This window comes from Neoarius graeffei, chromosome 22 (assembly GCF_027579695.1).
Source record: "Neoarius graeffei isolate fNeoGra1 chromosome 22, fNeoGra1.pri, whole genome shotgun sequence".
Classification (NCBI taxonomy): Eukaryota; Metazoa; Chordata; class Actinopteri; order Siluriformes; family Ariidae; genus Neoarius; species Neoarius graeffei.
This window is the reverse complement of record NC_083590.1, coordinates 39169690-39186954: the sequence shown is the minus strand read 5'-3', so window position 1 is coordinate 39186954 and position 17265 is coordinate 39169690. Positions and strand designations below refer to the sequence as shown.

Sequence of the window (17265 nt, the reverse complement as noted above, 5' to 3'; positions counted from 1 at the left end):
ACTTGTCCAGGGTGTACCCCGCCTTTCGCTCATAGTCAGCTGGGATAGGCTCCAGCTTGCCTGCGACCCTGTAGAACAGGATGAAGCGGCTAGAGATAATGAGATGAGATGAATCTGAATATTTAGAGATTAAAAACGCATAAATTTCAAATTCAAATCATCATATTCAGATTGTAAATGCACACATTCAAATAGCGAAATACAATGTCAAATTGGGGGCGGCACAGTGGTGTAGTGGTTAGCACTGTCGCCTCACAGCAAGAAGGTCCGGGTTCAAGCCCCGTGGCCGGCGAGGGCCTTTCTGTGTGGAGTTTGCATGTTCTCCCTGTGTCCGCGTGGGTTTCCTCCGGGTGCTCCGGTTTCCCCCACAGTCCAAAGACATGCAGGTTAGTGACTCTAAATTGATCGTAGGTGTGAATGTGTGTGTGAACGGTTGTCTGTGTCTATGTGTCAGCCCTGTGATGACCTGGCGACTTGTCCAGGGTGTACCCCGCTTTTCTCCCGTAGTCAGCTGGGATAGGCTCCAGCTTGCCTGCGACCCTGTAGAACAGGATAAAGCGGCTAGAGATAATGAGATGAGATGAGAATGTCAAATTGTGTGATGCAAATTCAGTTTGTCAATGCAACCATTCAAGTTCAGCTATTCAAATTCAAATGTAAAGGATTCAAATCCTGATTCTGCTGGCAAAAATCTCAGCCCATACAAATAAAGGTTTCTTCTTCTAAAAACTACACTTCCCATAAAGCCCTGGGTGTCGACAGAAGTAGCCAATAGGGAACGGGCTCCTCTGTGACGACATTAGATTTGGTCTTATTATGCGCGAACAGCAAGCAGTCGGCGCGAAAGGGAAGGAGAGAGAGACAGATCAGGTGGGTTCTCATTTGGAAGTTGGAGAAATTAGATCTGAAAGAAAACAAGTAAAAGTTTGTGCATTTTTTTTTAAAGCAGTCTGATCGAGGTTTGGTTTTATTCAGATAGAGGGTGGTGTTCGGATGCCTGCAGTGCACTAATGCAGCATGTGGGTTGATAAATGCAGGAGATTAATTAATTTTCTCTCTGATGCGGGTTAGTTTGGCTGGTTTTTGAGGGGTTATTTCGCCATGCACAGATTAAACCATCAGACTTTTTGGAATTACCTTCCAGTACCTCGCTCTCTTTTGTTTGCTCTGAGTGAACTGTGTGTGTGTGTGTGTGTGTGTGGGGGGGGGTGGATTTGCTGTAACTTCAGTCAGCCAACGTTGTGTGTTCAGATTATTTCAGAAATAAACTACTAGTCCTTAATCTCTCTGGTGTTTATCTCCCTGATGAAGCTGATTGGTGTGTTTTGGCCTCCCTGTGTGCAGCAGTGCTGTATTGCGCTCCTGACTCTGTGTGCTTGGCCGGTTCCACAGCTTTGTGCTTTTCGGTGTAAAAGCTCGGCGCTGCTGCTCGGACTGGCGCTTCAGATGCCGTGTGTAGAGTTTAATTCCCGTTATTCCGGGACTGAGAGAGAGAGATCAGGAGCCTGGGTGTGTGAGGCGGAGTTGGAGTCTCTCTCTCTCTCTCTCTTTGTTTGCTGGTGTCCGCCATGCGGCTGGTGTTGCCGGTGGGTGTGAGTTTGTCTGTGAGATGGGGAATAAACCCCTGAGCACGCGGCTGAGGGAGGAGGTTGGTGTTCAGTTTGCGCGTGAGGAAGATTTATTATTATATTATTTTCTCTCCCGCTGCATGGCGCGCGCACAGGTTTCACTCTGCACTTTGTTTTGATGTGTGTGACGTCGGGCGGAAGAAAACATGCGCGAGCGCGCCTTTTCACCCTCAAGGACTGTGACTTTTTTTTTTTCCTCTCACGGTGCGCGCCAAAACTCGGTGCAGGGGCTCTCTCTCTCAACCTCTGTCTGTCTGTCTCTCTCTCTCAACCTCTCTCTGTCTGTCTCTCTCTCTCAACCTCTCTCTGTCTGTCTCTCTCTCTCAACCTCTCTCTGTCTGTCTCTCTCTCTCAACCTCTCTCTGTCTGTCTCTCTCTCTCAACCTCTCTCTGTCTGTCTCTCTCTCCCAACCTCTCTGTCTGTCTCTCTCTCCCAACCTCTCTCTGTCTGTCTCTCTCTCCCAACCTCTCTCTCTCTGTCTGTCTCTCTCTCCCAACCTCTCTCTCTCTGTCTGTCTCTCTCTCCCAACCTCTCTCTCTCTGTCTGTCTCTCTCTCCCAACCTCTCTCTCTCTGTCTGTCTCTCTCTCCCAACCTCTCTCTCTCTGTCTGTCTCTCTCTCCCAACCTCTCTCTCTGTCTGTCTCTCTCTCCCAACCTCTCTCTCTGTCTGTCTCTCTCTCCCAACCTCCCTCTCTCTGTCTGTCTCTCTCTCCCAACCTCCCTCTCTCTGTCTGTCTCTCTCTCCCAACCTCCCTCTCTCTGTCTGTCTCTCTCTCCCAACCTCCCTCTCTCTGTCTGTCTCTCTCTCCCAACCTCCCTCTCTCTGTCTGTCTCTCTCTCCCAACCTCCCTCTCTCTGTCTGTCTCTCTCTCCCAACCTCCCTCTCTCTGTCTGTCTCTCTCTCCCAACCTCTCTCTCTCTGTCTGTCTCTCTCTCCCAACCTCCCTCTCTCTGTCTGTCTCTCTCTCCCAACCTCCCTCTCTCTGTCTGTCTCTCTCTCCCAACCTCCCTCTCTCTGTCTGTCTCTCTCTCCCAACCTCCCTCTCTCTGTCTGTCTCTCTCTCCCAACCTCTCTCTCTCTGTCTGTCTCTCTCTCCCAACCTCCCTCTCTCTGTCTGTCTCTCTCTCCCAACCTCCCTCTCTCTGTCTGTCTCTCTCTCCCAACCTCTCTCTCTCTGTCTGTCTCTCTCTCCCAACCTCCCTCTCTCTGTCTGTCTCTCTCTCCCAACCTCCCTCTCTCTGTCTGTCTCTCTCTCCCAACCTCCCTCTCTCTGTCTGTCTCTCTCTCCCAACCTCCCTCTCTCTGTCTGTCTCTCTCTCCCAACCTCCCTCTCTCTGTCTGTCTCTCTCTCCCAACCTCCCTCTCTCTGTCTGTCTCTCTCTCCCAACCTCTCTCCCAGTCTGTCTCTCTCTCCCAACCTCTCTCTGTCTGTCTCTCTCTCCCAACCTCTCTCTCTCTGTCTGTCTCTCTCTCCCAACCTCTCTCTCCCAGTCTGTCTCTCTCTCCCAACCTCTCTCTCCCAGTCTGTCTCTCCCAACCTCTCTCTCTCTCTCTGTCTCTCTCTCCCAACCTCTCTCTCTCTGTCTGTCTCTCTCTCCCAACCTCTCTCTCTGTCTGTCTCTCTCTCCCAACCTCTCTCTCTCTGTCTGTCTCTCTCTCCCAACCTCCCTCTCTGTCTGTCTCTCTCTCCCAACCTCTCTCTCTCTGTCTGTCTCTCTCTCCCAACCTCCCTCTCTCTGTCTGTCTCTCTCTCCCAACCTCCCTCTCTCTGTCTGTCTCTCTCTCCCAACCTCCCTCTCTCTGTCTGTCTCTCTCTCCCAACCTCCCTCTCTCTGTCTGTCTCTCTCTCCCAACCTCTCTCTCTCTGTCTGTCTCTCTCTCCCAACCTCCCTCTCTCTGTCTGTCTCTCTCTCCCAACCTCCCTCTCTCTGTCTGTCTCTCTCTCCCAACCTCCCTCTCTCTGTCTGTCTCTCTCTCCCAACCTCCCTCTCTCTGTCTGTCTCTCTCTCCCAACCTCCCTCTCTCTGTCTGTCTCTCTCTCCCAACCTCCCTCTCTCTGTCTGTCTCTCTCTCCCAACCTCCCTCTCTGTCTGTCTCTCTCTCCCAACCTCTCTCTCTCTGTCTGTCTCTCTCTCCCAACCTCCCTCTCTCTGTCTGTCTCTCTCTCCCAACCTCCCTCTCTCTGTCTGTCTCTCTCTCCCAACCTCCCTCTCTCTGTCTGTCTCTCTCTCCCAACCTCTCTCTCTGTCTGTCTCTCTCTCCCAACCTCCCTCTCTCTGTCTGTCTCTCTCTCCCAACCTCCCTCTCTCTGTCTGTCTCTCTCTCCCAACCTCTCTCTCTGTCTGTCTCTCTCTCCCAACCTCTCTCTCTGTCTGTCTCTCTCTCCCAACCTCCCTCTCTCTGTCTGTCTCTCTCTCCCAACCTCCCTCTCTCTGTCTGTCTCTCTCTCCCAACCTCTCTCTCTCTCTGTCTCTCTCTCCCAACCTCCCTCTCTGTCTGTCTCTCTCTCCCAACCTCCCTCTGTCTGTCTCTCTCTCCCAACCTCCCTCTCTCTGTCTGTCTCTCTCTCCCAACCTCCCTCTCTCTGTCTGTCTCTCTCTCCCAACCTCCCTCTCTCTGTCTGTCTCTCTCTCCCAACCTCCCTCTCTCTGTCTGTCTCTCTCTCCCAACCTCTCTCTCTGTCTGTCTCTCTCTCCCAACCTCCCTCTCTCTGTCTGTCTCCCTCTCCCAACCTCCCTCTCTGTCTGTCTCTCTCTCCCAACCTCTCTCTCTCTACCTCTCTCTCCCAACCTCTCTCTCTCTGTCTGTCTCTCTCTCCCAACCTCTCTCTCTCTGTCTGTCTCTCTCTCCCAACCTCTCTCTCTCTGTCTGTCTCTCTCTCCCAACCTCTCTCTCCCAGTCTGTCTCTCTCTCCCAACCTCTCTCTCCCAACCTCTCTCTCTCTGTCTGTCTCTCTCTCCCAACCTCTCTCTCTCTGTCTGTCTCTCTCTCCCAACCTCCCTCTCTCTGTCTGTCTCTCTCTCCCAACCTCTCTCTCTCTGTCTGTCTCTCTCTCCCAACCTCTCTCTCCCAGTCTGTCTCTCTCTCCCAACCTCTCTCTCCCAACCTCCCTCTCTCTGTCTGTCTCTCTCTCCCAACCTCCCTCTCTCTGTCTGTCTCTCTCTCCCAACCTCCCTCTCTCTGTCTGTCTCTCTCTCCCAACCTCCCTCTCTCTGTCTCTCTCTATGTATCTAACTCTGTGTCTGTCCAAAATCACTCATTTGTTCACTACTCGCTATATAGAGAATTACTATACAGTGAGCTCATTGGTAAAATGAAGAGGAGGAGGGGAAAAAAACAAACCAACACTTTCGGACACTACGCCACCGCACCGTTATTTACATCGTTACTGTCGCACAAGTGAAACGTGCCAGATCAGTTGGCTGGTGGGGTTTCAAAATAAATACGTGTGTATTTTTGTGATAAATCCGTATTATACTGAGCGTATTTCCCAGTACTTTTGTGTCTGCTGAATCTTTCAGTTCTTTTAAATCAAGGCTGAATACTTTTTTCTTCTTTGCCGCTTCCTTTTATTAAATCAAATTTTGACTTTTGATTTTTCAGCACGACTGCAATGCATGATGGGGTTATTGCTTGGTTGGTGCCCATTGGTTGTACACTACTTTTTGTGATGCATCATGGGATACTATGAGTCCACTATATATTCAGACAGCACTACAAAAGGGCGAGCTCACTATATAGTGAGTGATTTCAGACACAGGGTTGGTCTCTGTCTGCTGGTCCTGTTCTCTCTGTCTGTCCCTATGGGACACTGCCATGTAGTGTTTACAGCTAATCTCCCTGCTGTAAGCCCTCTGTTTGGAAACATTAAAAGCTAAAATCATCAACCACTTGCACACAACCCATACAGGTGGAGTTTTATCTTTGTCCAAATGTCCCTTTAAGTTGCCGCAGGAGGGCACAGAGTGTGCTGTCCACTGAAGACTGATCCTGATGAGGTTTTGCTCTCTCCCTCCTCTTCCCCTCAGGTGTACAACTCCTCTGAGATCTTCTGATACAATGGCCTCTTCTGGTAAGGAGATGCGTTTCTTTCAGGCTTGGCTGTCCTTTACTCGACACTCATTTGAGTTTTTAAAGATGTCTTGTTTTTTTTCCTCTCTTTTTATCCCTTGCTTTTAGATATTAAAGTAAAGGAGCTGGACAAGCGGGCCTCAGGCCAGGCCTTTGAGGTCATTCTGGGTGATCCTGCCCCAGAGGTGAAGGGAGACTTCCCTCTCTCTCCACAGAAGAAAAAGGATTGGTCACTGGAGGAAATCCAGAAGAAACTGGAAGCAGCCGAAGAAAGGCGCAAGGTAAATGAAAGGTGCCTTAAACACCCACATCTGTTCGGCTTGTTTACAGAGGTGCTAACATCTCGGGATTACAGTGATGTGTGAGAAACCTACGCTGTAGCGCTGTCAGAAATGGCATTTGATTTCCTTCTAACACATGGATTCAAACTATTAAAATATATTTTTGCACATTGTCATAACTGGACAAACCAATTAACTACTTGTATAGGAATATTTTTCAACGTTTTGATTTCTTGCCTAATTTAGTCATAGCTAATTCAGACCTTTCAGACAAGTTGCCAACCACGGAAGGCGGAGGTCATTACATGCTTCCGCCGAGGCATGGGACACCAACTGCCCTGTTCCATATGCATGAGCTTGGGTGCCTATGATCGGCTAGCATTGCTGTAATTGACTGGGTAGAAAGGGCATGCCACTCCTGAAAACCAAGCATTGGTTCGCGGTGGCCTCAAAATTGGCCGTGCTCTCAGGTAGGGACCTGAGAGCACGGCCAATTTTGAGGCCACCGCGAACCAATCGGGGTAGGGTCCCCAAAAGCATCGTAGCACAAAGATCATTACATGGTAGAGCGAGCATCACAATGAACACACTCTCCTAGTTGAGATGCTCTAAGGGTTAAGAGGCTTTTGGGAAGCCCACTGCAGATCGCACTTCACTCATGAATATTTAATGAGATTTCCTCAGGCCACCCTGCAAAAAGAAATGAAGGCAAGGGTCTAGTTTTGACTTTTTCTTTCTTTCTGTTAGTGTTGCTTGGGGCTTGTTTTCAGTTCACACCTGCCAGAACTAGGGCTGAACAATATGGACAAAATTTCATATCTCGATATTCATGCCAGATATCTCGATATCGATACAATATGACTACGGGTTTGGTGAAAACCAAGCATTTTTCAGAAAAATAAACGTAATACAAAAAAAATGTGGAAAATGCAGTTTTATTTTTAAGAACTTACTGCCAGTCATCAACATAAACATAAATTACAAATAAATAAATTACAAATCAAACATTTTACTGCAGCTCTGCTTTAACAATAAATAACAAATGCAGCAGCTGGTGGAACATTGAAAGTGCATTGAAGGGCAACATCTTGTATTCTTCAAAAGATCACATAACTCGTCTCGTCTCGTCTTCTTCCGCTTTATCCGGGACCGGGTCGCGGAGGCAGCAGTCTAAGCAGGGAAGCCCAAACTTCCCTTTCCCCAGACACCTCGGCCAGCTCCTCGGGAAGAACACCGAGGCGTTCCCAGGCCAGCCGAGAGACATAGTCCCTCCAGCGTGTCCTGGGTCTTCCCCGGGGCCTCCTCCCGGGGGGACATGCCTGGAACACCTCCCCAGGGAGGCGTCCAGGAGGCATCCGAAAAAGATGCCCGAGCCACCTCAGCTGATTCCTCTCGATGTGGAGCAGCAGCGGCTCTACTCCGAGCTCCTCCCGAGTGACTGTGCTTCTCACCCTATCTCTAAGGGAGCGCCCAGCCACCCTGCGAAGGAAACTCATTTCGGCCGCTTGTATCCGCGATCTTGTCCTTTCGGTCATTACCCAAAGCTCATGACCATAGGTCACCCCTCCTTGAACTGCCACCTTATTGTGGTGGAGGGGTTTGTGTGCTTGAATGATCCTAGGAGCTATGTTGTCGGGGCATTATGCCCCTGTCAGGGTTTCCCAAGGCAGACAGGTCCTAGGTGACAGGCCAGACTAAGAGCAGTTCACCAAAACCCCTATGGAGAAAAATCCGAGGACCGTGACGTCGCCCGGGATGACGCAGCCGGGGCCCCACCCTGGAGCCAGGCCCGGGGTTGGGGCTCGTATGCGAGCGCTTGGTGGCCGGGCCTTTGCCCATGGGGCCCGGCCGGGCTCAGCCCGAAGAGCTGACGTGGGCCCGACCTCCTGTGGGTTCACCACCCACAGAGGTAGCAGTAGGGGACTGGTGCAATGTGGATTGGGTGGCAGTCGAAGGCAGGGGCCTCGACGACCTGATCCCCGGACACAGCGGCTGGCTGTTGGGACATGGAGATCACATAACTGTATGCAGAAAATGCATTTGCTACTAACAGAACAGGTACCATGTCTTTTGTAATGTGGTGTTATAGCGTCTGTAATTTCTTTGTCTGGTGGATGTCGACTCGTACGGTGTAACGCTACTGAACGCATCAGCAATCAAACTTTGCTTTGGCTTATTTTGGGATGACTGAGAAGTCCCTGGTGTTTCTCTCATTGTCATACACTCTTCGTGCAGCACGTGATGGTGTTGTTTCAGGTGGTGAAACATGATTGTTGTGCTACCTTGCTTCGTCGCAATTTTTGCAAAGCACGACCTGCACAACACCTCACTCTGGTTAACATTGTCCTTTTTGAATCCAAAATACCTCCAAATAATGGAGGATGATTTATGTTTTGGCACCAAGTCAGATTCTGCACCGCCACCGGCCGCATTATCTTCCGAACTCCTTTCTTTCTTTCTTTCTTTCTTTCTTTCTTTCTTTCTTTCTTTCTTTCTTTCTTTCTTTCTTTCTTTCTTTCTTTCTTTCTTTCTTTCTTTCTCCGCTGTGTCTGTAGTGTGTGCGTGTCGGTCTCCGTCTCCCTCGTCCCGCCCTCATATGTTTGTCATTGGTTGGCTTCAGCTGTCGATCCACAGCAAGCATGAAATAAGGTTTGTGGTTGGCTGGCCTTAACGGTGCATTCAAGGGCAATTGTAAAAATGTTTGTTGTGACTGCCAGAGCTGTACATGCAGGGCGAGCGTGGGGAGGGGAAATCTATATCGTTGCTTTTTTGATATTAATATCTTGAATGTTCATATCTAGATATAGATACGATAATATATCGTTCAGCCCTAGCCAGAACCAACATTCTCTTGAGCCACAGAACTTAAAGGTGTCACGTAATTGATCAGTTAAAGCTATACGGCCTTTTGATTTCATAAAACTGGTGGAATTTAGTTCTCTCTGAAATTTGGTCATCGTGATATGTTTTTATTTATGTAATGTGTCTCAACAAAAAAATAAGCAGACGGAGGAAGTCCGTGTGCACACGTGCATGCTTAGCTGCTTCGTCTTTAGGCAGGGTTTCCCCTGGGTTCTGGAAAACTCTCCACCCACCCCCAGTTAGTTACTGACTTTTTTTTTTCAAATGTCTTAATACATGTTTATACCAACCAAACTGGCACAATTCAGATATTTGTACAGATACAGCTAGGCCTCTCCATTACAGAACATTTGGGCTCCACTCCAGACTCTAATAAGAGACTTGATTTTGGGCTCCCTGTGCACCATCAAGCTCAAATAAACCTTTTTAATTGGAGCTTACTTCAGGATATTTTATCAGGGAATTATTCGAGAGATATTAGAACTCCCTTTAGTCTTCTTCAATGCAAAACTTGATTTACAGTTGAACAGAGTCGAGAAGGGTCTGGGAACAAACACTGAAGGAATCCGATTTTCCCATCAATGTTTGGTTCGTCAACAGAATGATGCGTACGTCTGCCGCAGGGACTCGACGCAATGCCCCTCGAAACGGAGCGCTTCAGTGACTTGTCAGCTGATGGCACTTTCACTTGAGTGGTGTGGGTGTTTTTTTTTTTTTTGTTTGTTTTTTTGTTTTTTTTGTTTTTTTTTATTAAATAATTTAATCGACCCCTGAATTACTGACACTGCCTAATGTGCTCAGGGAAGGTCGGGGCTCTGAGTGTCTCCCCCCCCCCCCCCCCGGTACCTGTTTCAGCCCTTGAATCATGTTCAGTGCTTGAAGCCCCAAAAAAACTTCCTCGGCTTAGACTGCGCCACTGTTCGGTTCACACAGAAATAATTACACTGCCGATTAAGACGCACTGTGATTGGTCAAAAACTTGGCACTCATTTGTCCATTATGCGTAGTTGATTTTTATTGGTCACAAGCACATGCTCCTTGTTTACACTCTGGTTCCCCACCGTCTCTTCACTGGGGTAGGATTTTGGGAAACTGAGGGATTTGTGGAGAGATTTCTATAAAAGTGACATGATAAATGACAAATTTCATTCGTCACTGTGACTGCTGCTAGTAACTTTTTATCTTCGTCACTGAAGGATTATATTCATCAATGACGTGCGTCACGAGCGCCAGCAAGAACCCTGGCTTCCTTTCCTTTGCAACATAACATCTTTTCTCGCTTTCCATTACTGTAGTCGGTCTTTCACGTTTCATTCGCACACTCGTGTCCTCCATTTTTTTTTTCTCTCCTGTTTCAAATTTGTATCCCACAATGCCTTGCGCGAACAGGGAAAGCCCACCATGTGACTCATGACGTCGTATCTTGTATTGAGTCATGGTGAAGTAGGAAAAAATGGCAGAGAATTTAGGGCCAAGTGGCCCTAAATTCATTAATTGTTTTATTTAACAAACAAACAAAAAAATCCTAATAAAACTGAAAGTCTGTTTTTTTTTTTTTTTTTTTTTTTTTTTAATTCTGTAGCTTTCGGTCCACTCAGCAAAATCTGGTGTCGGGGGGGGAAAATTATTTTTATGACTTAAACTTGAAGAGTCTGAAAGGCAGTATAGCTTTAATTATATAGCTTGTAAGTATACTTCTATTTTCAATTAAAAAAAAAAAAAATGTATGGCGGGACGGTGGTGTAGTGGTTAGCGCTGTCGCCTCACAGCAAGAAGGTCCGGGTTCGAGCCCCGTGGCTGGCGAGGGCCTTTCAGTTACCCTTTTTCCACCAGATCAGTTCCAGGGCTAGTTCGGGGCCGGTGCTGGTTCACAACTCGTTCAACTTGCGAGCCAGCTGAGAACCAGTTTGCTTTTCCATAGCTTGCGGTGCTAAGGGAAGCCACGTCATTACGTCGCTGTATACGTCAGTTACGTCGCTACGTTTGCATAAACTTTGGCGCGAATATCGAAGCAAAAACAACACTGAAGAAGCAGCAGCAATAATAATAATAATAATGGATGACTTCGCATTTGTACAGCTGCTGCCTCTCGTCGCTTAAAAATGGCGATCTTTCACGGTCTTGTTGTTGTTGGTCTTAACAACTCCCCCCCCCCCCCCCCCCCCCCCGACGTAAGCGGTTCTTTCCTCTGGCCCAACAGAGAGTTGGTGCTAGCCTGGAACCGGTTTTTCTGGCCCCAGAGCCAGTTCTTTGTCAGTGGAAACAGAAAACCCGGTTCCAAACTAAGCACTGGTCCTGGAACTGCTTTGGTAGAAAAAGGGCATGTGTGGAGTTTGCATGTTCTCCCCGTGTCCGCGTGGGTTTCCTCCGGGTGCTCCGGTTTCCCCCACAGTCCAAAGACGTACAGGTTAGGTTAACTGGTGACTCTAAATTGACCGTAGGTGTGAATGGTTGTCTGTGTCAGCCCTGTGATGACCTGGCGACTTGTCCAGGGTGTACCCCGCCTTTCACCCATAGTCAGCTGGGATAGGCTCCAGCTTGCCTGCGACCCTGTAGAACAGGATAAAGCGGCTAGAGATAATATGTACGTTATACCAATAGTTGTAACGATTTTACTCCAATAATGAGGATTTTTCTACGTCAGAGTACAAAAGCTTACGATTTAGGATTGGCAGCTCAGCATCTGCATTTATTTTTGTTTGTTTTAAGCACTGAACTTTTTTTTTGTACTGAATCGATGACTTTTAAAATACCGTGGTTTTTTTGTCTGCTTGGCACAAAGGCGGCTTGCTTGTCTGTTCATTATAGGTCATGGAAATTCAACTTTTTAGTCAGTAAAAGGCAGGGAATTTGACATTTGATTTGTTGGTATCCCTGTATATGGTTAAAAGTATGTGGACCCATGACCATGGCACCCATATGAGGGTCTTATGGTATTGGCCTTTAAATGACCTTGATGGGTTTTGTCCAGTTATTAATACGCATTGCTTGCATGACTGCAAAGGCAATAAATCTACTTCCATCATATCAAGAAATGTTGCCCCACGACTTGATCTTGATCATTTTGACATCCAGCCTATATTATTTTGACTCTTGAACAAACTGAACGTTGTTCCTCTGAACATGTCTCAACACTTCTAGATCTCTTAATGCCTTGGAATGGCACTAGTGTTAATAGTTTAACCCTTTCACCACCATATAACTTCATACACGGGTTTCCCCTACTCCAACGGACGGGAATAGCGGTCTGCAGTGGTGAAAGGGTTAATGGCGCATCTCCTGAAGTTAATCCCTGATTACTGAACCACTAACTTCCTTTGCAGTCCCATGAAGCTGAAGTTCTGAAGCACTTGGCTGAGAAGCGTGAGCATGAAAAGGAGGTACAGCAGAAAGCTCTGGAGGAGAACCACCATTTCAGCAAGATGGCGGAGGAGAAAATGAATCAGAAAATGGAAGCTTGTAAAGAGAACCGTACAGCAAGGATGGCAGCCATGACCGAGAAATTCAAAGAGAAGGTACAATGTGGTTTTCTGTATTTTGGCTTTAGTAGTGATTGTTTTATTCGGCTAACGGTTTTATTTCTCTTCTAGGATAAGAAGCTGGAAGAGGTCCGAAGAAACAAGGAGAACAAAGAGGCAGGGATCTAACCTGCTCCATGGAGGGTTGAAGGTTTTTTAAGGGAGGGGAAACCAAAGCTTTTTCACTTCTTTACTGGACATGTTCATGTCCTTTTTTTTTTTTTTTTTTTTTAAATAAATAAAACCTGACTTTCACTGACCTAACATCTGATTGTGCATTATTTTCTAATGTGCTTTTTGGAATGGGCATTTTGTAGTCTTGGCATTTTGAAGGAAGCATGTTGCTGTTACACATTAAGCTCCTCAATTTCTATTCATGCAGCCTGCACTCTGTGCTAGTATGTTCAGTCTGTTCTTGCACTTATGAATTTTTATTTTTTAAATTCTTAAAATAAGGGGCAGCTATGGGTTCTCCGTCATTATCAGGCGTTTGGTGTTTCTGGAATAAACTCCTTGTACTGCTGTGTAAATGCAATCCCACCCTAAACTTTTCCTACTTCTCCTTGCTCCCTCTGTCTTGTGGCTGGTTTTACTTTCCTGCTGTAAAAAATGACCAAGGGTTAATTGTGACTAGGCAGTTGGACTGTTTCTTTTTCTCTAGGGTAGCCATTTTGGCTTGGAGGGATAAGGCTGTACTGTATGTGTACTGTAGAATGCAAAAGAGCAATACCTTTTGGTTATGTTGACTTCAGTGTGGGAAAATAATAAAACGTTCCAAGACTAAACTGTTTTATATGGGTGTTATTGGTGTGTAAAATGTCTTATTTCTTCTGGAGCATTAAGTAGTGATTTGGATCTTATGCTCTTTCAAACCCCTTAATTGCTCTGGAAATAAAATTTTGAAACCCAGGTTTCCCCATGGCCTGACTGAAACAGCATTAGAATGGTACAGAATGATGGCTTGGATTTGGGTGTAATTTTATCTTAGACTTTTTTGAAAATTGCATGGAGATATGACTTATCTTTTAGTCATAATGTCTAGTTCACAAGTGAGCGACATGAACGAGTTTTTTTTTTTTTTTTTTTTTTTTCTTTCTCCAAACACGAGAGGACAACTTCATATCTTGCCACCATGTATTTTGTTCTTTATATGGACCCCCCCCCAAAAAAAAAAAAAACAAAAAAAAAAACCCGCAAGTTCATTTTTGAACCAGTTCTCCATTTTGACTGCACATCTACTCATTGAGAATGCTGGGGGTGATGTCATCGACATGAAATATCAGGAATTATACATACAGGACCCTTTTTCGATGGAATAAAAACATGTATTCTATTCCCATCTAGCAGGTTTCATTCATTTGGTTTGCTAGCATGCAATATTGTTAGCATATTGCTTATCCTACGTATATTACACCACTCTACCCAATGGAGAACGAGCGTTGAATATGGTTTATATTACATGGTTGACAAGACAACATGACATCATGTGTCAGCGCTGATGCGATACGCATTACATGTAAAACTTCAATGCTAGCAAGTGACAGTGACTATTTGTAAACAGACATGGCTGTCAGGTTTACTTCATTATATACAGAGGATTTTGAAAGAGAGAGGCATATTGAATGTATGTAAAATATTGGCTGGCTTTTTTTCTCTCTCCCCAAATGGTGTATCGGATATATTCCATTTATCTAGCATGATCCTGAACGAGTTGACAAAACCACGAAAAAAGCCAGCTAATATTATTTAAATGTCACTCAGAGCCAGGATGTATTTTGGATGAAAAATGCGAGTTTTTCAACATGAGAAGATACGTTTCATATCTCAGGGTAAATTAGGTGGGGTGGAGAAAAAATGTTTTGTGGATGGATGAGACCAAAATAGAACTTTTTGGTTTAAATGAGAAGTGTTATGTTTGGAGAAAGGAAAACACTGCATTCCAGCATAAGAACCTTATCCCATCTGTGAAACATGGTGGTGGTAGTATCATGATTTGGGCCTGTTTTGCTGCAATCATTGATGGAACAATGAATTCTGAATTATACCAGCGAGTTCTAAAAGAAAATGTCAGGACATTTGTCCATGAACTGAATCTCAAGAGAAGGTGGGTCATGCAGCAAGACAATGACCCTAAGCACACAAGTCGTTCTACCAAAGAATGGTTAAAGAAGAATAAAGTTAATGTTTTGGAATGGCCAAGTCAAAGTCCTGACCTTAATACAATGGAAATGTTGTGGAAGGGCCTGAAGCGAGCAGTTCATGTGAGGAAACCCACCAACATCCCAGAGTTGAACCTGTTCTGTACAGAGGAATGGGCTAAAATTCCTCCAAGCCGGTGTGCAGGACTGATCAACAGTTACCGCAAATGTTTAGTTGCAGTTATTGCTGCTCAAGGGGGTCACACCAGATACTGAAAGCAAAGGTTCACATACTTTTGCCACTCACAGATATGTAATATTGCATCATTTTTCTCAATAAATAAATGACCAAGTATAATATTTTTGTCTCATTTGTTTAACTGGGTTCTCTTTATCTACTTTTAGGACTTGTGTGAAAATCTGATGATGTTTCATATTTATGCAGAAATATAAAAAATTCTAAAGGGTTCACAAACTTTCAAGCACCACTGTATGGTCAAGTTAGGATGGGCCACAACTGATGGACTTGACCACCTGCTCCTGCTGCAGCATTCTACTGGAACTGACTTGTCAACGTTTACAATTAAAGATGACCATAAGACTCAGACACACATGTTCCTTTATACTGGAACACCAGAGATAGCAGAAGCTCTAAAATGTTTGGCAACTCCACTGAAAGATGAGATGGTGTCTGCTGCTAAAAAGAGTCCTGTAGTAACATTAGTTGCAGATGAAACCACTGATGATGGTAATATCAAACAATTTAATATTAATATTTGTGCTTTTGTTGGCTGTGAAGCTAAGTGGTATTTTGGTACTTTGAAGGCTCTTGATGATGGCAAAGCAGACACCATGTCAGCTGTTATTCAGGAGATTGTAGAAAAGGACTTGGGTATTCCCTTTTCAAAGGTTATAGGAGTAGGGCTTGATGAAGCTACAGTAAACATGGGAAAAGTGAATGGGGTGAAGGCGAAGTTAAAAATGCTTAACCCTTATATCATAGTCTGGTGGTGTCTTGCCCATCGTCTTGCCCTTGCAGGGCATGATGCTGCCAAGACAGTTAGTCAGGTTGATGTTATGAAAGAGCTTATGCATAATACGTACTTGTTTTATAAAAGCAGTCCTGTTCGTGAGGTGTCTCTTAAGAAGATGGAAGATGTGATGGAGTCTCCAAATCTCAAACTATTAGAAAACAAGGACCACAGGTGATTTGCGAATGATTTTGCATCAGAGAGGTTATATCTGTTGTTCCCAACTGTTATTTTAGAATTTGAGGATGAGGCAGAAAATTGTGGTAATGCCATAGCTGGTGGTCTAGCTGAGCAGTGGCTCCAAAAAGAGACCCTTGTTTCACTTGTAGCAGTTAGAGATTCACTGCCCATTATTACTAAGCTCCAGAGAAGATTACAGTAGTGTCAGGTAATAGGTTAACTATTGATGACTTTGATGATTGGTATGAAGAGTGTTTTCAAAAATTAGAACAAATACTCAGAGAAGGTGGGCCCCATCTAAAAGATTTGGATAAGTTCCTGATGGAAAAATGATCCATGTTAGATATTGGTGGTAGGAAAGAATTATGTGGTAGAAAGTCTATTGAGGACCTTGAGAAGTCAGTATATGACCTCTTCATACAGGCTTTGATAGGTAATGTTAAAGAGAGGCTAGGGCCAATTGTACCAATTGTTAGGGCTGAAGTAAGACTTTTTAACCCAATGATAGTTCCTGCTTGTATCAATGACCTACAAAACCACCTTCATGATGAGTTTGAAGAGGTTATCAATTTCTATTGCACTAAGCATGACATGGAGCCATACTTCCAACAAGATGACATACTGGCTGATAAGGAAAATTGGTTGAACCTCCTGTACAGGAAAAGAGACATGAAACTGTCCACCTTCATTCGCTGGTTCCTTGCTGGGCCATATGAAGAATTCAACAAGAGCAACGCCTTCCTAGCCGCAACAATTTTTGACACTACCACTCATAACAGTTGAGTCAGAGAGACTATTCAGCCAAATGAAAATAGTCAAGACCAAACTAAGATCAAGAATGATCCAGCCTGTACTGAATGCTCATATAAGAATTCGGACAGATAGGCCAGAGCTTAGGGCAGCCCTCTCTGATGAAGTCTTGGATTGGTCTGTTCTTAGACGTCTTTGAAAGGGCCTGAAATGCAGGGAGTATAGCTAGGTTTTGAATATTAGCATAAATGTCAGTACATGTACTTGTATATCGAGTGCCAATTCTTGTCATGAGAGAATATAGTTGATACATGTAAGCCTATATGTACATGTATTTTCAATGTTTAAGTATGTTTTATGTATTTTTGTTATGAAAATAAGTTCAAAGTTCTAGTTTGTTCAAGTTACTGAATAAATTTGTCATTAAATGTTACCACATCCATCCATCCATTATCTGTAGCCACTTATCCTGTCCTACAGGGTCACAGGCAAGCTGGAGCCTATCTCAGCTGACTATGGGCGAGAGGTGGGGTACACCCTGGACAAGTCGCCAGGTCATCGCAGGGCTGACACATAGACACAGACAACCATTCACACTCACATTCACACCTACGGTCAATTTAGAGCCACCAATTAGCCTAACCTGCATGTCTTTGGACTGTGGGGGAAACTGGAGCACCCGGACGAAACCCACGCAGACACGGGGAGAACATGCAAACTCCACACAGAAAGGCCCTTGCCGGCCACTGGGCTCAAACCCAGAACCTTCTTGCTGTGAGGTGACAGTGCTAATCATTACACCAC

At 45.4% G+C, this 17265-nt stretch overlaps 1 protein-coding gene across 2 annotated transcripts; it reads left to right on the top strand.

Moving 5' to 3' along the window:
• Positions 1-806: 806 nt before the first annotated feature.
• On the top strand, positions 807-13147 carry stmn1a (stathmin 1a). 2 transcript variants are annotated; one of them, XM_060904793.1, is made up of 5 exons: positions 807-870; positions 5659-5702; positions 5810-5982; positions 12168-12359; positions 12435-13147. In XM_060904793.1, exons 2-5 carry the CDS (start codon positions 5690-5692, stop codon positions 12489-12491), a joined length of 435 nt encoding a protein of 144 aa, XP_060760776.1. In that variant the 5' UTR covers positions 807-870; positions 5659-5689; the 3' UTR covers positions 12492-13147. The 2 variants fall into 2 exon arrangements, with proteins under 2 accessions (XP_060760776.1, XP_060760775.1); XM_060904792.1 differs by having other exon boundaries at positions 845-870; positions 5576-5702.
• The last annotated feature ends 4118 nt before the right edge of the window (positions 13148-17265 follow it).

What these genes read in the sequence shown, in the direction of transcription:
- stmn1a (XM_060904792.1), top strand. Translation starts at nt 5,624, where the DNA reads ATGAGGTTTTGCTCTCTCCCTCCTCTTCCCCTCAGGTGTACAACTCCT. An exon ending in TGATACAATGGCCTCTTCTG is followed by an intron (nt 5,703 to 5,809) that starts GTAAGGAGATGC and finishes CCTTGCTTTTAG; the next exon opens with ATATTAAAGTAAAGGAGCTG. An exon ending in CCGAGAAATTCAAAGAGAAG is followed by an intron (nt 12,360 to 12,434) that starts GTACAATGTGGT and finishes TTTCTCTTCTAG; the next exon opens with GATAAGAAGCTGGAAGAGGT.